The sequence below is a fragment of the Mesoplodon mirus genome, assembly GCF_964341445.2.
Source record: "Mesoplodon mirus genome assembly, chromosome: 4".
Taxonomy (NCBI): Eukaryota; Metazoa; Chordata; class Mammalia; order Artiodactyla; family Ziphiidae; genus Mesoplodon; species Mesoplodon mirus.
Window position 1 is genome coordinate 146,649,667 of NC_138979.1, and position 22,323 is coordinate 146,671,989.

Consider the following 22,323-nt stretch of genomic DNA (forward strand, 5'->3'; position numbering starts at 1 on the left):
AAAGAAACTTATTGAGAAATTTATTAATCACCTTTTATGCAATTGAGGACAGTCAACAAAAGTTAATATCTCAATGGGGAAGATAGTGATGGTGGATAATGAGAAGATTTGTATGTTCATAAATATAATAACTTAGTATGGGTCAGTTTTATCGTTATTAAGTCCTGAGGACACTCTCACCATTAGTAACCAGAATAGACTTTGAGAAATGAAGAAAGTAGGAATGAGAGGACTTAGTTGATGTATCAGAGTTAGATGAATTCACAGTCAAGGTAAGCTGTGCCAGATGAATTCCCTTGGGAACCTACATCAGTAATCTCTTCATTTTTCATTATGTTCTGAAGTCACTTTGGTATGAAAAGAGCTACAGGAATCAAAGTTAGTCTTATGATTTACCAGTATTCAGATTTTGTTCTTTTACTAGCCATGTGAATTGGTACCCATCTTCTCAGGCTATCAACATAATTTCTTTTATTACTAGGGCTATTTTAAGCGCTCTTTAATAATAAAATTCTTCCATTATCACCAGAATTGATGAAAAGTTTCAACACTTTTTATCCGTTTATTTTTAAAACTTGCCTTTTATACGAAGACCATGACTAAGAATAGAAAGTTTCTTGCAGGAGCTATTCAGTTCCTTGTCTTCAAGAAAGATGAAAAAATTGAGTAGCAGGGACATTTGATATTAACCTGATGGAAGAACCAAAAAACTGCTTGTAAGAAGTCATATTTTTAATCTGTTGTTCTTAATTGGAGTGTAAAGGATTGCTTGGTAATTAAGCAGAGGAAATCAGACTCTATAAAGACTTCAAAGATATATCTAGAATAGTCTCAAAGTGTTCAGTTGTCTGGAAGCCAAAAATCGTAGTCTAATGAAGGAATTGATATCAAACTTGTTCAATTTCCATGAGGTTAATTTTGTTTTTTCAATTGACAAACCTATAAAAGTCAAAAGAGGAAACCCTGTTTATCTAAAGCACATGGTTAGTTGACAGAGAAGAAAAAAAATATTGAGTAGATATTCCCTTGACACTGTGGCATTTTTGGATAAATCAACTTGATGGGTTCATAGAAAAATGTTTGGAACAGTATGAAAACATGTAGTACATCACAAAGGGAAGTGGGAGTGTAGATATGGGCTTAAATGTGTTCAGTGCTAAAATTCCTATTGGGTAGATGTGAACTACTGCCAATATACAGTCAATTTAAAGGTGACCCAAAAACAATCCTAAACCCAGAACTTTATAAACAAATTATTTAGGCCCTGAGAACACCTGATGATTTGTGATACAGGGGATGTGGATATAGGTAGTTTTGCTTGCTTTTATCTATTGTACTTTTGAACATAACTTTGTAATACATCCAGGAATCAAGTAGGATTGGCAGTAGATCTTCATCCCAATGGACAGTATACACTTCTTTTGTACTGGTTGAGGTCCTGTCTGCTTAGAGGCAGTAAGATGGTCAAGATGGTTTTCAAAGTTTTCTTCAATCTTCTGATTCACAAAAACAAATCCAGGAAAGCTTAAGATAAAACCACAAAACCATTTTACTCTTTCTAGTTCTAAATTTATATCTTATCTCATCAAGACCATTCCAATGTCCTTTTCTCCATTTACATTTTTTACTTCATGTTAGATAGTTTGTTATCAGTCCATTTATTTCTGGGTGCTTCTTAATTTAGATTAGGGACTGAAATGGCGGTGGGGACGCAGGGAGAGATGGAGGAAAGAAACATGAAACCTTTATTTTTTATTTATTTATTTTTTTGCGGTACGCGGGCCTCTCACTGTTGTGGCCTCTCCCGTTGCGGAGCACAGGCTTCGGACGCGCAGGCTCTGCGGCCATGGCTCACAGGCTTAGTTGCTTTGAAGCATGTGGGATCTTCCCGGACTGGGGCACGAACCTGTGTCCCCTGCATCGGCAGGTGAACTCGCAACCACTGCGCCACCAGGGAAGCCCGAAGCCTTTATTTTTTAAATACAAATACTGCAAAACTATCTCTGAACTGATAATGTTATTGAGAAAATGGTTATGAGTCCCCTTGGCCTTGATGATTTTCAGTATTAGGAGTCCTAAAAAGGTGCTGAGCGGTATGTATCTACTTAGCTTTTGGCTACAACTTAAAATCTGATTGTTTAACTTAATCCTCAGGCTACCATGTCCGAGTTACACAAAGTCAGCAAACTGCACTACTTGCCAACTCTTTACGTGTCCCCATACAAACCAATATAGGTTTTAAAGACTGGGAGGATAATTTGATCTCCATAAGTAGTGTGGTTTAGGTAAGCTTTCAAGTGTAATTTTGAAAATGTGTTTCAGTAATGGCTAGTTTGTACAAATAACTGCACTTGAGAATATCTATTGATACACTGGGAATCATTTAAACACCATTTGCTCTCAAAAAACATATGTCACATGGCCTGCGGGAGGTGAATGCCCAATACATGGATCGTGTATTTCATTTCTAAACTGTCCTCAACTCTTTTTCTATCCGCTGTGATTGGAATCCCCTATCCTCCACCTTCAATTCCCAGAATTCCTCTGGAATTTCAAACTGTTTCTTGATTCGTGTTGTAGGAGCTCAGTACCAGCTACATCTTTTAGTTATGATTTTCTGGCTCATGGATGAAGGGAAAGAATATATATATATGTAATATATATATAATATATAATATATATTTTTAAAAACCAGATTCCTAAAAAAGTTGGAATTTTCCCCCTTTTGTCCAATTTTAAATGAATCTACTGGAAACATCCTACAGCTGCTAGATGTTTATTTCATTACACAATATAATATTTAAGAACTAAACTGAACCAAATGACTGGACGCTCACTTAGAATATATGCATGGGTTGTTTTCAGGAAAGATGGGTATTTCTTGGATATAAAAGAAAAAGCAAGTCCTTTGCCATCTTTTAAACAATTGGTTTGAGTTTATTCACATATGGACACTCATTATGTTAAATCCACAGTGAACATGCCTCTTTGCGTTCAGAGAGCAGAATGGTACAGGCATCCTATCTGGCTTTTTCACTCTCAGGATCCCCAGAGCAGTACCTGGCTCAGAATCAATGCTCAGTAAATGCTTGTGGCCTGGATGAGTAACTTACTATTGAAGGATTACACATGAGATGCTCAGGATGTATTTGAGTGAATGTATGCGTGTGTGTGTGCGGGAATTAATGACGGCTGAATCATCCAGCAGTTGGGTTCCTATTTTGAATTATTCTTGAAGTAGTCGTGATCGATTTGGGCTGATTCCTGCACTCTTCCTGCATCCCTACCCACCCATTGTCATTCTGTTTACTCATCTTCTTCATTTGGTTGTCAGTTACTGTGTGAGCACCAGAGTGGCTGGCATGAAGGATAGCAGATTAAAAGGCTGAGGGTGATAATGTCTAAGTAATATTTTCTGTCCTTAACAGTCTCTCTACCCTGTATTACGTGGTAAAATAAATAAATAGCTGCAGTGTGGGAAGAGACTCATTGTGCTAGATACGTTTTGACCCAATTAAAACTTAAAAGTGTCAGCCGAGTTGCCCAGCACGTCTCTGGAGGACATGCTGAGCTGGTGGGGAGGGGTCTGGGCGATAGCAGTGCTGGTGTCGCTGAGGGAGGGGGACGTGTATGGAACTTGGCTTCACAGTTGTCCACAGGGCCTTAGGGTGCCTCTCTCATCTGTCACCCTATAAGGTGACTCTGTGTCTCAGGAGACAAAGTCCCTCCATTCACTTAGGAAAACACTGCTTAGAAATTCTCTCAATTAAGCGTTGTCAACAGAAGTTGAATTAGATTATAAATATAAAAATTGGAAATTTGGGTGGCTGGATGGGTATTGGGAGATGATTTTAACATATATTTAGAACAGAGTTATTTATTTTAGATTACTAGAAAGCTGTTGGTGATGCAGACTAATTAAAAGTTAAAGTTACTCTAATGAGTTTCTAGTTGAAATAACACAAGGAAGCCAAATAAGAAGCCTACAGGTTTAGCAGCAGACTTTATCTAGCAAACTGGATAGTTTGCATTGCCTACTATTAAAAGTAGGAAAGGAGGGCCTCCCTGGTGGCGCAGTGGTTGAGAGTCCGCCTGCCGATGCAGGGGATACGGGTTCGTGCCCCGGTCTGGGAGGATCCCATATGCCGCGGAGCAGCTGGGCCCGTGAGCCATGGCCGCTGGGCCTGCGCGTCCGGAGCCTGTGCTCCGCAACGGGAGAGGCCACAGCAGTGAGAGGCCCGCGTACCGCAAAAAAAAAAAAGAAAAAAAAAAAAAAAAGTAGGAAAGGAAATAGTATAAAACAATTAACCATAGGTAGTGAGGTACTAAAAATTATTTCTATTAGTCACCCTTTGCTTGTGGGATTTCTCACTTCTTTTTTTTATATATATATTGAATGAAAACACGTCTGTCAGACACAGAGAACATTGCTGTGTAGGTGGTTGTGAGTCACATTGTGGTATTTTGTGTAATGACTAAGAACATTGGCAGAAATCGTACAGGCTGAAAACCTTCAAGGTTTGTTCTCTGTGTGTACACATCCCTTTTGGGACTTAACACTCTCCGTTGTTTTCCATTTATGTCTTTCCTGACTGGTTAGGAACAGGTAATAATTCACTGAATGCACCTCTATTTAAACAAACAAAAGTCATTTCTAACTTTCAGGTTTCCAAACCACCTCTATGAAAATAAAATACTGTTCTCAGGGTCATCATGGTTAAATTTTAAGAGCTGTGATGGCAATTCATGACTCCTTGATGCAATGGTCATTTGCTGTGGTAAGGCTGGATGTTCATAAATTTAATGATTTAGTACAGCTGAATAGTACATTTTCTCCATCCGTTTATAAAAGGGTAATTTTTCGGTTGCCACAGTGTCACCCTTCAGCCCTCCACTGCTTTGTCTGGCCTTTTCCCCGTGATGTGGTACTTATCACCATGTCATGTGACTTCAGGCCTGTTCACTTGTCCCTCTGAGAGGGTTTGACTTCTATCTGGTGGTGTTGAGTTGTGGGATGGGAGGCGAGGGTGGACGAGGGAGAGGGCTAAATCCAGGGAAGGCACTGCTGATGTTGGGTGTATGTGAGGTGAACCCCAGGGTGTTGCTGCTTGCTGGGCATGTGGGAAACCTTTGGTGGGTGGGGTTAGGATGGGTGACTTGGGCCCGTTTGCTGTGGGTAAATACCTGGTGTATTTAATTTGAAGGAGAAAAGTTAGCCTTGTGTGAATAACAAAATGTTGAAAATTCTGTGAGCTCTATACAGTGAGTCAGATGGATGATTACCTTGTCAGAGACTGTTTGAAAACCAAAACCAAAACCAAACAAACAAAGCCAAAACAAGAAACCCAAACAACTCAAAATAGAAACACATACAAAACAGTGGGTTGATTGGCAGGGTGACCCCAAGGACCTGTCTTAGCTTCTCCCTTTCCTCATTTTTTTAATCTCCATTTCTCCCAGCGTTCATCATATGTCTTCCTACTTCTGTGTGAATATAGAGTTAGCTTAACTCATTAGAAATAGAAATCCTGAGTTCCTTTATTAGAGATTTCTCTTGTTAGCTGGAAACTCACTTGTTGTTGGCTTACTGAAATCTGTTGACTTGGTAGATTTTCAAAGAATAAATGCTTTAAATATTGGACTGAAGGTGTTATAAATAATCCCATATTTCAGTTTAGCTCACATCTCTGACAAGAGCTTTTCAACTCATTCAAGACCCTTATTGTATATTATCTCAAAATTCCTTCCTTTGCTTTATTTAGCAAATCAATCCATTTCCTTAGATTTGTACTGTGCCAATTGTTTTCTGATTTAAATAGATTTCTCTGTAGAGCTGCCTGCTTACTCTAGAGTGTAGGACTGGTGGGATTTCTTTGTACAGAATCTTTTAGAAGTGGGGCTTGATAATATGCTTTGTTAGGGATGAAACCTAGAATTTTAGTTCCTGCAGCTGGGCTTCCTTCAGAGTTCTTTTCTTCTTAATAAAAAAAGTCTAATTATTACCTTTTCTCCAAGATATAACTATATGAAATAAGTATTTTATAAAGTTATGAAAAACATAATTGATATCTTCCCCAAGAAGAAAAGCCTTTAGGGTTTTGTTCGTTGCTTTCAGTTTTTAAGAAACTTGAGCTTTCTGTGGAGAGGAGTGATGCTTGGTGCAGATGTTTCTTTTTCTTTCATTTGCTAAATCATTTTCCTTTAACTTTTAAAACTGTCCAAGAAAGAATAATATGAAAAAAAAAATCTTAGGCCAATGAAAGGAGCTAGGCCATCCCAGTCTGAGGTATAGTAGCAGGAACTAAATTTATTCTATTCATCTTTGCATTAATTGCCACTCCCCAAAACGATATCTGACATAGTTGGATTGCAAAAAGGAAAAAAAAAAAAAGTAAGGTGAGAGGTAAAAAGTAAAAGTAAGGTGATCTAGAAGCAACCGGGATTGAGGTTGGGCTAACTACATTTGTTTGTTAATCTTAGTGAAAAACTTGGCTATTAACCCGCAGAGGAGCCAATACTCTTCTCTAGTCCACCACTCAGGAAAAACAAAAAACACTGAAAATGTTCTTCAGGACTTCAATCATTAATATTAACCTATCACCTAATTTAATGTTAAGGGACATTGGGGGAAACATTGTCTATCTCTTGGCCTAAATGGAATGCATACTAATAGAATCTATGTAATTTCCAAGGAAAGGACAGGAATATTTCATGGAAGTGATCACGGTTTCAAACAAAAATTGTATCTGAAGTTGTCACATTTCCCAGACTGAACTACTTACACTAAAGAGCTCCGCTTTTTCCCTTTCCCTCCTCTTCATACATTTGTTTTCAATCAGTTTCTCTTCTAAAGCAATTCCTCGGTTTATCTAATGTTCAACCAGAATTTTCTTTCCTTACTGTGTATACAAGGCTCTATTTTCTCTACTCTGAATTCTTTGTTTTCCCGGGGCTCCAACAACCAGGCTTGATTTTTCTTTTTTAGAACTTTATTTTTTTTTAATTTATTTATTTAATTTATTTATTTTTGGGTGCATTGGGTCTTCATTGCGGTGAGTGGGCTTCTCATTGCGGTGGCTTCTCCTGTTGCAGAGCATGGGCTCTAGGCATGTAGGCTTCAGCAGTTGTGTCATGCGGGCTCAGTAGTGTGGCTCACAGACTCAGTAGTTGTGGCTCGCTGGCTCTAGAGCACAGGCTCAGTAATTGTGGCGCACGGGCTCAGTTGCTCCGTGGCATGTGGGCCCCTCCCGGACCAGGGATTGAACCTGTGTCCCCTGCACTGGCAGGCAGACTCTCAATGACTGCGCCACCAGGGAAGCCCTAGAACTTTATTGAGATATAATTTACAAGCCATAGAATGGACCCATTGTAAGTGTATGGTTCAGTGCATTTTTGTAAATTTGTACAGTTTTGCAACCATCACCACAATCCAGTTCTAGAACAGTTCCATCACCTCATCTCCTCTTGTGTCCATTTGCAATCTGTCTCTGCTCCTGCCTGTAGCCCCAAGCAACCACTGATCTGCTTTCTGCCTCTATAGATTGACTTCTTTTTCTTAAAAAATTCATGTAAAGAGATACTGTCTGAGGTACAGTGATCCTAATTGTTGTTTTCCATTATTGCCTCTTTCAGTGTTTGAATTAATTATCAAAATGAAAAATTCTCTTGTAATATTATGTTGAAGTAATTTCATAGCTTTGAAGAAACTAATGTGTGAGATGATTTCAAATTAGTTTGTACTCTGTTATTTTTCCTCCTTGCATTGATTGTGCTTTCATTCCCCAACTTGCCCAGCAATGTATCTAAATGAGTGCAAGTAGCTGGAAAAGGAAAGGCAAAAGCAATCCATCCATTTTGTAACCAAAGAATGACCCCAAGAGTGGTGTCTGTGAGATGGGGTGTAGCTTCAAACACAGAAGGTAAAACTAAAGCTAGCAGCTTCCATAAGAAACCACAGAATATTTTTTTTGATCTGCAACTTGCAAAGATCTCTTGCAGAAGACACAAAGCACTAACTCTTTTTTTTTTTTTTTTTTTTTTTTTTTTTTTGCGGTACGCGGGCCTCTCACTGCTGTGGCCTCTCCCGTTGTGGAGCACAGGCTCCGGACGCGCAGGCCCAGCGGCCATGGCTCACGGGCCCAGCCGCTCCGCGGCACGTGGGATCCTCCCGGACCTGGGCACGAACCCGTGTCCCCTGCATCGGCAGGCGGACTCTCAACCACTGCGCCACCAGGGAAGCCCCCAAGCACTAACTCTTAAAGAAATAATATTAATAAGTTATATTTCATAATAAAACACTTAGTGATCAAAATAGACTGTTAACAAAATGAAAAGACACAGGTGAGGCAAAATACTCTCAGTACATACCTCTGACAAAGGACATGTTTTACAACAATACGACAGACAACTCAGAAATGGGCAAAAGATTTGAGTAGATACCTCATAAAAGAATACGTATGAATGGCATGTGAACTTGTGAAAAGGTATATTCAGCATCAGTTGTCATCAGGAAAATACAAATTAAAACTGCATTGAGATACCACTTCACATAAACTAGGATGGCTAAAATTAAAAAGATGCAGCACCAAATGTTTGTGCGAATGTGGAGTAACTGGAACTGCCATATATTGATGGTGGGAGAGTACAGTGGTACAACCAGTTTCTGACGCATAAAGTGCAAAAACCACTTCAGTGTATACCTTTGCCAAACTTGAAAATTGTATACTTAAGAGTGTACATTTACTGTATGTACATCTTACTGCAAAAAAGAGAAGAGAATGGGTTTTAATCATCGAAACTCATTGATCTTCACTATGTCCCACAATAATCCTCTCTCCCTCCTTCCCAGCTGCCCCAGCTTCCCTCACCTTACTTTTTTTTTTTTTTTTTTTTTGGCCATCCAGCTGTCAGATATTGTTTTGGGGACTGGCAATTAATGCAAAAATGAACAGAACAAATTTCATTCCTGCCTCCTGGGGATGAGTCTAGAAAGGGAGTCATACATGCTAATAACATAACTGCAGCAATGTGATAAATGCCGTAAGGTTAGGAGAGCAGAGAGGGGCTGCCCACCCCAGGAAAGTCAGGGTAGGCTGCCTGGGGGGATTAGCAGATCCCTTGAAAAAGCTTAAATAAACAGGATTGATTCTTAGACATGGTGGGAAGGGCTCTCTGGGAAAAGGGAACAGCATGTGCAGAAGATTCAGAAATGGGCAACTTTTGATCCCACGTGCTGAAAGGTGGCTGCTGGTGGTAGAGGAGGGGAGGGGAGGGGATGGGGAGGAGGAGGTGACAGCCGGGGCAGCAAGGTGGGGCAAGTCAGCAAAGGCCATACCCTGAAGGCCCCTACCTACCAGCTAAGGAATTTGGACTTTATCCTAAGGAGAGGAGCTGTCGAAGCCTTCTGTCATCTTGTCTTCCTAACTAGAATCTGAATTCCATGAGATCCAGGTCTGTTATTCATCTTTGCATCCTTTGTAATGTCTGGACACGGTTCTGGAATGGGTAGGACATCGAGTAGGTGTTGATTGATCTCTAAGGCTGTGTGATAGTCTCTTAGAATCTTGCATGCTTGTTTCAGCCATATTATTAAAACGGAATGAGTCAGAGCAGAGATACTCTTGGAATGGAGGGATGGGGGGTCTCATTACACTCTGGGCATTGTGCCTAGGCACTCCCAATTATTACTTAATCTGTGTCACTCTCCTTGCTCAGATCTACCAGTGACCTCTGATTGCTCTCAAGATAAAGACCAAAGTTCACAGTGGCCTGCAAGGCTGCTGTTCACTCACTGTCTGCAGTGCTTTTTACCTATTTAATGCCTATTCATTTCTCAGGTCTCCCTTCAGTTCACTCACAGCCTTCACGGCCCCACCTCTCCCCACAGTAAGTGGGTTCTCACAGCTCAGCTCCGTGTGATCGTTCCTCGGACTGTGTGATTATTTGATTTCCCTTCTGCAGCCTCGAGCACATGAGCTCTGTGATACCTTTCTACCCCCTGCATCTACAATGCCTAACATTTAGTAGACACTCAAAAAATGTTTTGGTTGCATGAATTTGGTTGCTTGAGAGAAGGCTATCAGATATATATTATTCTCATTTTTGAGGTGAAGAAATTGAAGTTCAGAGGTTAAGTCACTTGTTGAAGGTTACATAATCCATAAGAGCCAGACCTGGAACTCAGGGATGTCTGACAACAGAATCCTCCTCTTCGTGTGAACAGACAGTCAGCAGGCCCAGCAGGCCATGAGTGCAGCTCATGCATGCATTTTCCTATTAGCATCAGTGTCATGGTTCTACCCACCTGTTGAATGATCAATAGAATAATAGGCTAGTGGTTAAGAACATGGCTCTGGACCCAGACAGTCTAGCCTCAAGTTCCTCCTCCACCATTTACTAGCTTTGTTACCTTGGGCAGGCTGTTTAGTCTCTCTGATTCAGCTTCCCGGAAAGTGGGGTAATATTGCCCACTTTATAGGATTATTGTGAGGATAAACTAGATTAATCCATATAAAATGCTACTATTAAGCACACAGAAAGTGCTCAATAATTGTTAGCTATTACTATTATCACTACCCATGTATTCCTTCACATTTTCTTACTATAATCCCAAATTATATCCAGAGGACCTATAGCAGTTTTTTGGGGGGTTTTTTTTGGGTTTTTTGCGGTACGCGGGCCTCTCACTGTTGTGGCCTCTCCCGTTGTGGAGCACGGGCTCCGGACGCGCAGGCTCGGCGGCCATGGCTCACGGGCCCAGCCGCTCCGCGGCACGTGGGATCTTCCCGGACCAGGGCACGAACCCGTGTCCCCTGCATCGGCAGGCGGACTCTCAACCACTGCACCACCAGGGAAGCCCCTCTATAGCAGTTTTTAATTTTTTTATTTTATGGAAATTCTCTCCTTGCATGGAACCATCTCATCTGCCCTTAAGTCCTAGTTCAACTGAGTCCTCTCAATTCAAACTTGGTCATTTCTGTGTCTCAGCAGAAGCAGGAGGTTTCTAACAGCAAAATATGGTAATATTAATCCTCTTTGCTGTGAATTTCTAGGTTTTTAGGATTTACACATTTCTTCACACCTCTTTTCAGTTAGGAAAAACAGTGCTGAAGTGTAGTAAAGGAGGCAGTATTAATAGCACTGTTCTCTCTCACAAATTACAATCCTTTCCCCAGATTAAGCACCATATCATCAAGCTCTTTGCATAACTGACCTGACCCCCACCCCCAGAAAACCCTAATTGTTGGGAAGTGATTTATGTCACCATTGTCCCCCCATTCATTAATACGTGAGAGCAGGTGTAACTTACAGGAAATTAAAAAGAAGAAAGGAAGAAAAATAATTACTTCACATATATGATGGTTGCACGGCAAAATTTTAACATTTTTAACATGTTCCCTTATAATGCAATTTTCTGTAAATATTTTTTATTCCTCCCCTGGTTTTCCATTGTTGAAATTCTTAACTAATTTCTTGTAGTTAGGGTGTAATAGTGTGTGGGTGTGTGTTTTAGTGACTTAACTGTTTACCTTGCTCTTAAAAGAAAATAGCTCCTGATTTGTATTTAAATGATGAGAGAACTAACTGCAGTAGGTTGCCCCTGCCTGTGCCAGGCATTAGTACCTGCTGAGTTGATGTTGCAAATCTTCATCCAGCCCTGCCAGAGAAATGACACGCCCATCCTGGAGGTGAGGAAGCAGAGGCTTAATGAGATGAAGAATTTCCTCTGGCAGACAGCATGTGTCAGACCTTCCGTGGCTAGGCTCTGGAGGTGCGGGTGTTAACAGGATAGGGCATAAGGGGATAACCAGAAGCAAGCCTGGTAAATTAAGTTGGGGTTATAAATAGAAGACCTCAAAAGACAGGCTGAGGGATGTATAATTAATTTTGCAGGCAGTGTGGAACTAATGACATTTTGCACTTCCTCCCACCTGCTCAGTCCTCAACGCTGGGCGATCCGTGATGTAAGGAGCCTTCCAGGTGATTCTGTCCCTCACTCAAGTCTGAGAACCGCTGCTGTAATGTATCTGTGGCCATGCTGTAGGAAGGATGGAAAGGGCAAGGAGGAACAGTGGGAAGGCTGGTGCCAGAGCCAAAGGAGAGGTGATTAGGACATACGTTTGGGTAGTTTCATTGGAAACAAAACAAAGGGAAAAATTGTGAGAGTTTTCAAGGAAGAAATGATAGGACTTGATGACCCAGTGAAGGTAGGAGTATAAGATGGGAGGCCGTTGTTCACGAGTGGAAGAGCTGCAGATACACCCCAAAGGCATTGTACGCCTCAGATATTTGAACCTTATTATTGTGCCTTAATTTATAGCAATTTAAAATATGTCTCACACCCATCCATCTGCTGCCCTTAACTAGACTGAACTTGCCCTGTAGGGATAAAAATGTACCAGACACTCAATACCAATAATAATGTTGACCATGGATTGAGTTATCAAATGCCAAGAACTGTTCTCTATGCACTTTACAGTCATTATCCCATTGTTGTTCATTAGTTATGGATGCTCATAAATTGCTTTCCGTTAGTGTCCAGTCTCAGCTGCACACCACTAGAATATTAATGTTCCAGACCCTGATCTGAGAGGCTGAGTCTGGGCTCTGGAGTCAGGTGGCTCCAGGCCGAAACCCCAGCCCCATCATTTACCAGGTGTGCGGTCTCTGAGGCGTTTACTTACCCAACCTTGTGCCATAATTTCCCCCAGCTGTATTACAACAGGTGTTATTACAACAAGGATGTAATCATGAGTGGAACTCTTAGGGTTGTTGTGAGAGCTAAGTGAGAAAATGCCTGCACAAGGCTTGACACTTAAAGTACCTAATACATATTGATGATGCTTATGGGGATGCAGATGTCACTCCCTTGCTCAGAACCTTCAGTGGCTCTTCTTGGTCAAGAAAATAAGCTCCTTAATCGGGCATTTATTTTCCACAAACAAGTCACTCCTTACCGCTCAAACCTTTCGTCTGATGATTCTTTGCCTAAACCCAGTGCTTCAGCTAAGCTGGTCAGTGTCCCCCGCGAACACTCCAATCCATTACCATATCCCAGCCTTTGGTTCTGTTCCTCCACCCCTCTCGTCATGTCCCTCAGGGCCCATCCCGCTAGTCAGTGTTTGTGGAGCCATCCTTCCCAAACCCTCATCTGCAATACGATTAAATCCTTCCAAGCTCTGGAGCTTTAAAGGCTTTAATGCTCGATGGACCCTCTGCAGCAGTACAAGGTGGCCCAGAACAGTTCTGCCTGTGTTCAGCCCCCTTTCTCTACCCTTCGGTAAATGTAGGGCTGTGCCTGTCCCTCTCACTGTGCTTGGTGCCTAGCCCCAGGCCAAGGACCTGCTTTCTTAGTGCTGGTAACATACACCTATACTTAGCTTCTTGGTTTTTCCCAAGTTCATTTAAATATGTGTTGGTGTTGTTTTCTCACCCTGATAGTGCTGATAACTTCCCTTATAGGAATAACATTTAATCTGTGAAATAATTATTATTATTTTTCTTCTCAGGATGAACTTGACCTCACAGACAAACACAGGGAAGCCATGTTTGCACTTCCAGCAGAGAAAAAATGGCAAATATACTGTAGCAAGAAAAAGGTAAGCTATTCATTATGATTATGGTTAACTGGAAAATGATCATTTTGGATGCCCTTTGCTCTCCCATTTCACCACCAGAATTCAGGCAGCTCTTTATGAGGTAAAAACCAGATTGAATGTGTCCTGTTGTGGCCTCAGTGCTACATGCAGTAAAGGGCCAGCTCCTTGGATGTTGTTTTTATCAACACTTCATTGCACCCCGCACACCTCACACCATTATTCATAACGCTGTGTAAATGAGACCCAAAATAACATCAGCTTACAGAAGACTGAAGTGTTTTTCCCTTGTCCTTTACATGAAAGTTTGTGTGTAGGTAGGTGAGAACTAACACTGTGGTTTCACAATTGTAGTTTTCACAGCCCTCTGTGACTCCCTTCTAACAACTTTCCATTTCGCCGTCTCTAAGGTGTGGCCCGTCCTCGTGCTGTGGGGTGGCTCTGCAGCCATTTCACATTCCAGACTAGGGGTGGAGGAAAGGGGGAGGCACAGGCTCCCCACGCCCCCACTCTTAGGGCCACGTCCAGGAGTTACAGACCTGAATTCCCCTCACATCGCACTGTTAGATACATGGCCACACTTCCCTGCCAGGAATGCAGTCTCATTCTGGGCAGTCATCCACACATAAAAGCAGGGGGTTCTAGTACCTTTGGAGGAGGAGAGAAAGGGTATCGGGGGCAGCATAAAAAACTAACTATTCCCTACCCTAGCACTACGCATCACCCTATGGACTGTACCTCCTTCAGTAAAGCTCACTCTGCCATCTTTTAAACCCCTGTGGCAAATTCTTAGACTGTTCTCTCACCCATTTTTGGAACCAGTTCTGTTCATGGCCACCTTTTGCCACTTTTCCTCCTGTTCTAGGAGAGACTTAAATCAGGACAGGGAAGTGGGAAGGTCAGGGCTAGCACCTAAGAAAAATGTTACCTCTCCAACAGGAGTGGGCACTCAATTACTAACCTCTGGAAGCAGGGAAACAGGAACAAAATATAACAATCCAGTATCTTGTCAAGACACGGTGTCAGCCAGGGAAACCTTTTCTTAGGGGACTAGGATGCATTTGGGGACCTCCATTTACCCCCATGGCTGCCCCCCACCCTTTGCCGCCTTGTGTAATTGGCATGCCCCCTGCCCGGGAGCATCTCTCCAGCAGCGAGCCTGCGTGTGCCCCTTTCCCACCAGGCTTTATAAGCTTTTCCAGCATCCGATACTTGGAAGCAAAGGTAGGATGAATGAACCACTGAGTTGTCATGAGTGTTATACTGAACTCTCAAACAATCTAAAGCACATTTAGTTTTCCACCTGAGCCATTGTACTTGATAAAACCACATGTGGGGTTTGGTTCCGGGGGGGCCTTTGCTGAGAGACATGTCCAGCTATAGCCTTTCAAGATGATTTCTGAGCCACTATCAGATCAGATCAAGTTGGAGCATTAAGGGTTCCTAACCCCGTGGTAACCAGTAAGATGTGTTTGTGAATGAGCATAACCTTTTCTCCTCTTTCTCTCTGTTCACATGTTACCACCTAGAAAACCTCTCTTCTGTGGAACTGATGGTCAATGGCTCAGGAAACAGATTTTAAAATGAAAGAATTTTAAAATGAAAATAAAAATGTGTCATGTCCTGTTCTGAAAGTGATGGTAGTGTATGGTCTTGAAAACAAGAGAACTTCTCCTGCAGCTGTCTTCAAGACCTGGCCCCTAGAACTGAGAAAGAAAAGTCCTTAAGTGCCTAAGTACACACAGGACATTGTCTGTTTTGGCTCATCCGAGCGCAGATTTTTTTGCTCAAAATTAGGAAACAACATGAAGAGGGGATTGAGAATATGCACTAGAGGAAAGGAAAGGGCAGGAAAATGGGAGCAGCTTACCGAAGGGAAAGTTTTCTTCTTTCCCAGATTTTATTACACCCTTGACGACAATTGAAAGTTAATCATGGAAACTACTGCCCCTTAGATTAGAAAAGGCAAACCCTGGAGGATAGTAATGACCTCAGGCTCACAGCTGCTGCTCATTTTTCAATTTCCAGGCCTATCAAATCCCCTTGCAAACCTTGTCTCCTGTGTGCGTGGCGGGCTGGCTTTTTGTAGGAGGATGGATATGGTTGTGGCCACTGGCCTCAAAATCCCATTTCCTGACGGATGGGCTCTTCCTGCGAGTACCTGGCCGGATTGCACAGATCTTTGGAAATGCAGTTCTCCTGCTAGCTTCATTCCAGCAGCTTGGATTCCTTTTATGACTTAGCAGTGGTGTGGCTGAGTGGGAAAGCCATCTTAACTCTTTGGGGAATCCCATGGGTTTATAGATCTGCCTCACATTAAAATGGCTTGACTAAGGATTTTCTTGATTAGAGCTTCTCAGACTGTTAAAACTATGCTGTGCCTTTGGTCTGAAACTGACCCTTTGGGGCCCCGTAATAAATCGGGAAATAGCACAATGAACAAGAGAACACAAAATCCTAAGCACGAAAAGGGCACGATGTTTGCCTCTCTTCCGAGAAGGTAATCTCCTTCAGGACAGGTTGCCCATTCTCCGAAGGAAACCCGTGGTGGCTGTCCTTAACGCCGAGAACAGATTGTTTTCCTTGGACCATCTCTTGAGTAACCTTTTCAAATCAGACATGTCACCAGCAAGCCTGACCACATCTATTTCTCAGGCCGAGGGAAAGCTACACCCCTATGGCTCCTTCAGACTTTCCATCTTTCAAGATTAGAACCCAGGGCATCATAGATGTTCTCACACATAGTGAAGCCATAGAGTAAGGGCCCACGAACGCCAACAGAAACAGAGTTGGTGAAAAGCAGGCTTTCTATGTAAAAGTGCACAGCAGTTGTGGAGACAAACGGGGCTGGGAACTGAAGATGGGGCCAGGCCTTCTTTGGCCAAGTGGCTCTTTTCCATCCAGTAGAGACTTGAGTCCCAGCAGTGGCTATCTGCTTATCAAGCTCTGTGTTCATTTCTCAAACGGCTCTATCTGAGTCCTCTGGTTGAAAACCCATTTCCAGAGCCAAAATGAAAACTGCAAAAGTATTTCTGGGGCTAAAAGAATTGGAAAGAAATTAATTGGAATTTTGCCTAATTGAGTAATCCGGGGGAGAGCAGGAGATGGATGTCACAGCCTTGAAAGTCCAAACAAATCTGTAAAAATGACTGAGCTGGTTGGTCAGCCGTGGTTTGTCCTATGCAGCCATCCGCTGTCAATTTTTTCAACTTTTACAAAAGGTCCGAAAAAAGGTTCTGTTGGTGGGGCTGGGGGTATTTTCAAATAGGAAATGTTTGTGGTTCTTATCTTTAAAGGTAATTCCCTTTTTAGTTCCAATCACAACATGCTCTTTTGTTTAAGTGAGGTTTTTCCCAGTCTTCAGCCAGAAACTGCATCTGTTAACAATCTTTTGGATTTTAAACTGAAGCCTTTTAAACAATGAACCATCTGACCACGAAAGGCATCTGGCCATGCTGTATTTGCTTATTGTTAACATGATTTTTAAACCCTGGGAAAAATAAGGAGTAGGTCTTCAGAGAGGAGAAACTAAGATAGCGTAGTACGAGCTATGTTATGGCAACAGCAATCTTATCAGCACAGGCAGAAAGCTTCTTTAATCACACTTCTTCACAGGAGCAGTTGCAATAGTTGTGTCACTTAACCAGTCCTTGTAAGTGTCCAGAAAATACTTGTTCCCCCTCCATGAGCTTCAGAGTTCACAAAGTCAGTGAATGCGGTTAGAAGCTGTTAGCTGTAGTAACATCAGATATTTGAGGCAAAGATCAGAATTTGATGACTGCACCTAATTTTTCCTCCTTCCATTTCTGATCCCTAAGCCAAGGCTTAAGTAAATGGCTCTAGATTCTCCATATTACATTTCTGTATCTTTTATATATATATATATATATATATATATATTTGGTTGCATCAGGTCTAGTTGTGGCTTGCAGGCTCCTTAGTTGCTGTACATGGGCTCCTTAGTTGTGGCAGGAGGGCTCCTTAGTTGTGGCCTGTGAACTCTTAGTTGCGGCATACATGTGGGATCTAGTTCCCAGAGCAGCGATCGAACCCGGGCCCCCTGCATTGGGAGCATGGGGTCTTAACCACTGTGCCACCAGGGAAGTCCCCATTTCTGTATCTTTTGAGGTCTGCTTTGGAGAAGGTGAGTTTTTACTCTGCTGCTGAGTTTGTTTTGACTCTAGTTTAACTAAATCACTCTAGAATCTTGTCTAACCTGGCTGCAGTTGAGCCGTTAAGCTTTGTGGGAAGTGCTGATCTGGTGATAGGCATGTTCTGAAGACATCTAGGAAAAGTGGCTGAAAATTCTCCTGATACCTTTCATTCACTCCCTTTATTTGGTTTGCATATCCTAATTGGATCACCTCCCCACTCCTCTCCACAAGAAGGAATTCTCCTTCACCACAAACACAAAAAGATGTATGGTGAATGGTCATCAGGATCTTTTAGATCCTGGAGAGTCAAGGCCCTCCTGTGTTTGGAGCGTGGGGAGGAAGTGGTTTGATCAAAACAGGGATTTAAAGGAACATATGCTCAAGTAGTGGAATTAGAGACAAAAGGAACCATCAGTCTTCTACACGACTGTCAGACAAACCAGCTGGACAACAAGGAAGTGGGATGTTGATACATTAATCCTCTGGTTGTTCAGAGTCTCCTAATGGGAAGGGAAGAGGGAGGAGGAGTTAGGTCTCCTCTTCCTTCGTTACTGTAGTTGTTTGAATATGCAGTAGAGTGAGCACTAGGTTTTCAGGTGCCCACTTTGCTAGATGTCGAGATTTGGGAGAGGGAGCCAGTAAAAGGGAGGAAACTAGATATCCATAACTGTATTTCTAGACTTCTTTAGAAATACCTGGTTTGGTCTGCTGTCATTGAGTTTTCACCCTGATAATGGATTCCAGTTGGCCTTTGTGCTCCTAAGTGCTAAGGGGTTACAAAATGTGGCAGGCATAAAAAAGATTAGAAGTGAGATCGGGCTGTCTTTCCCCTTCTACTTCTCTGAAGAACAGATGAGGGAAGCACAGTAGCTGGAGGATAATGGGTATCTCCAGGCTCTGAAACTCGCTGCCTTGTCTGCATGTTCCCTGGCTGTGAGAGATGAGGATGTGTGTTTAATCCCAGATTGAAGCAGTAAAAAAACAACAAGCTTTACGGATCTGGTGCTTCAGTCAATGAAGCAATGCAGTTGGTAAAGGACTAGTTGGTGTGTGATTCACCCCGACGTGTACTGAGTACCTTCTCTGGGGGCAGACTATTGGCTAGATTCTGAGGATGATTAAACAAGTAAGTCAAATTTCCTGGAGTGGATGGTGCAGGTAGAGGAAGCAGATAAAATCAAATAACTGACAAGTCTTTCCATGAGCTCCATACTAGGGTAAGCAGACAGGCTCTGGGGCACAGAGGAAGGAGCCTCCAAGCTCTGGGGGCGGGGTGTGTGTGTGTGTGTGTGTGTTGGAGACAGCAGTTCGTTCCTTCACCACTGTGACCCCTCCCGGGGCTATGCCAGCGAGGGACCTGTTGTTGTCGTCATGCTTTCATGCCATCATCTAGAAATGGGCTCCTTTTCCAGCAGCTGAGCTATGTTCACATATGCTGTACACTTTCCCTCTTGATTTGTACTTTGTTCTTTTTCCTTTTTGCCAATGCTTAAAAGGTCAAGTTTAGACTGTTGGGTAATCTGATCTTTACTAAACAATTTACAATTTCTAGGGCTTGTTAGGAAATCTGTAGAGAGGCTTAAACTTTTGAAACATGAAGACACTGAAGGGAAGACTGAAATAACTGAGGTTTGTTCAGCCCAGAGAAGTCAGGTGAAAACACCAACTCGGTCTGTTCACTGGGTGTGCATACCCCAGTGAAACTGTGGTATCTGTCAAAATATTGCCAATTCCAGTGGTAAAGAGCAGCTGCCTCAAGCCCTTCCAATAAAAACTGCCCTGACAATCTGACCTTTCCCCCAAGGGACCACCAGTCTTCCTTCATGATTCAGGGACTCAAGGGTTAACTCCTGGCATGACAAGCAGGGGACACCAGGACCCTGTTCCCATATTGCATCATTCGTTCTGATTCACTGATGCCCGTGTTACACTGTTGATAAATATTTTGAACATTGGCCTAAGTATGAGATGCTGATGGACCTAAAGATGGTGGCCAAAACCATTTGATCATACGTACCCAGAGCCTGAAACATGCGTCTTCCAGGAGTCGATCGCATGGAAATGATAAAAGATGCAGGCAAAGAACTATGTGTGAGGTGTTCTTTGCAGTGTTGTCTCTGAAAGCCAGTGATGGTAAACGATTTAAAGGGGGATGGTTGTATTATCGTACACAACCAGAACAGTATCTTGCTCCCACTGAAAAGTCATGCTTTCAAAGAAATTTTGATGACATGGGAAACTGCTCAGCATGTAATGATAAGGTTTAGAAAAAGATGTAAAACTGTATAATCAGTACGATCAAAAGTTTGCCAAGAGTAGATATAGAAGTAGGCAGACAGAAACCATTGTTTGGTGGGATTGTGAGTGGTTTACATTTTTTTCTTTATACAAATACTTCCCAAATTTTCCACAGTGCATTGTTCTCCATCCTACCTTGGGATAAGATTGTTTTGTTTTTTTCTGATTATAAAAATAAAATTGCTCTTTTAAAAAATGTGTAGAGTATATTTTATATCTGTCAGTTTCAGTCAGAAAAGCAGGACTACTGGGGGAAACACACACACAAAGCAAAGAGATTAACCCTTATATAATCATGCACGCTAGCTAAGCACTCCCCCTAAAGCTACTATCTTTGCTTCATGTCCCTGGAATAGGCAGTTGGGAAGGAGGGTGGATGTAAAGTGGGGATGGAGCAAGGACAGGCTGGAGCCCACAGGGACAGACTGTAACCTGTGGTAGTTCTCACTGCCTGACCCTGGAGTGGGTGTCCTTCAGAAGCCTGAGCCATTAGTCATGGAGCTCAATGCACGCGCACACACACACACTCACACACACACACACACCCCGGGAGAAGCTGGAGGAGGATCCAGGGGAAGGTGGAGCGGTTGCAAACCTGCCTGTTGTTCCACACCAGTGAGGTGAGCCAGCAGGTAAAGAACAATGCCTATGGACTACAAAATGGCTGCTGCTTCATTGTCACCCTCCGCGTCTCCCTTGAATGTCTCTTGTGGCTCACCCTACGCAGAAAGATACAAGAAAGTATGTAGGCAAGTTGGTTCAGTCTAGCCAACTTGAACATTACAAAGCCACCACATATTGCTCTTTGAAATTAGGAGGAAAAATAAATAGTATTTAAAATGCAACCAGTGCTTGTGCTGTAGAGACAACCCTAGCATTTTTTTTTTCTTTAGCTCAGGGGCCCTTTACTTTCTCTATTTACTCTTCCATGGGAGGATTAAAACAAAGGTGAATCTGTAAACCACCCAGAGTTTTTCAATACCATTGATCTCTTTAAGCAGTAACTGTGAAAACTTGGTGATTCTTGGACCTGATGAGATGGCCTCAGCTTTCTGCCCAGAAATCCACTAAAGGCATGTTTCTCATGGCCCTTTTCCTGCTAAGTAGCATAATCTCATAGCCAGTGACCCATTTTCTGTCTTTATTTTCTTTTTGTTACAAAAGCCAGTGCTATCAAAATGAGCACCAGATTTTAGAATTGGAGTACAAAATTTGAGGATTCTCTGCCTCTGGCAGCCCTTAAACCAAAGTTGTACCCCAATAAAGGGCAGTTGGGGGCTTCCCGGGGCTTCCCTGCATGGCGCAGTGGTTAAGAACCTGCCTGCCAATGCAGGGGTCACGGGTTCGAGCCCTGGTCCGGGAAGACCCCCCATGCCGCAGAGCAGCTAAGCCCGTGAGCCACAACTACTGAGCCTGCGCTCTAGAGCCCGTGCTCCACAACAAGAGAAGCCACTGCAATAAGAAGCCCACGCGCTGCAACGAAGAGTAGCCCCCGCTCGCCGCAACTAGAGAAAGCCCGCGTGCAGCAATGAAGACCCAATGCAGCCAAAAATAAATAAGTAAAATAAATTTATTTTTTTTAAAAAGGGGGCAGTTGGTTCATTAATATCTATTTGCCTCCTCTTCCTATAATCCCTTTGTTTAATAATACCAGTTTGGGGGCATTTTTTCCTCCCAGTGTTACCAATTCTATCATTCCAGCTGTACCTACTGCCACCCCTGCCATGGAGGGTCCAGGTGGTCCTGAACTCACAGTTTTTGTTTTCATTAATGTTGACTCAGCTTCATTAATGAAGAAGCAGTGAGCAAACTTGCCCATAGAATGAACCAAAACATATCTACCTTTCTTATTTGGTGCTTGGTGAAGTGAGCGGACGTCTTCTGGATTCTTCTGTTGGGGTGTTATACTCCGGTTCTGTAGAGTTCTCTGTTTTTCAGGCTTGAGATACTGCCAGTGAGAGAACCTCCCCTTGGGGTGGATTGTCTCCAAATGTCTTTCCATTAATGGATCTGCCTGCAGGTTTCCTAAATTATGTTTGTCCCTCACAGTTGTTCTAAACTGTAGTGTAATGTGTCTGACACTATTTTTTCTAAGATAAATAGAAGCCGAGTAATAGCTATGAGAAAGACTTTGCATAGTCAAAGGCCATCCAAAGGGTAAGCTGAGAAGGCAGGATACCCCATTGATTCTCTAGCTGTGTGACCTGGGACGTATTTCTTAACCCCTCTCATTTCTCTCTTCTCATCTGTACAATGAGGTCAATTTCATAAGCTTG

At 42.5% G+C, this 22,323-nt stretch overlaps 1 protein-coding gene across 1 annotated transcript in view; it reads left to right on the top strand.

Moving 5' to 3' along the window:
• The window catches only part of DAAM1 (dishevelled associated activator of morphogenesis 1), a 176,084-nt gene that overhangs the window by 70,157 nt on the left and 83,604 nt on the right, over positions 1–22,323 (top strand). Inside the window, exon 3 of the mRNA XM_082617433.1 lies at positions 13,509–13,598. Coding sequence (XP_082473559.1) covers positions 13,509–13,598 — 90 coding nt within the window. The remainder of the gene's footprint in view (positions 1–13,508; positions 13,599–22,323) is intronic.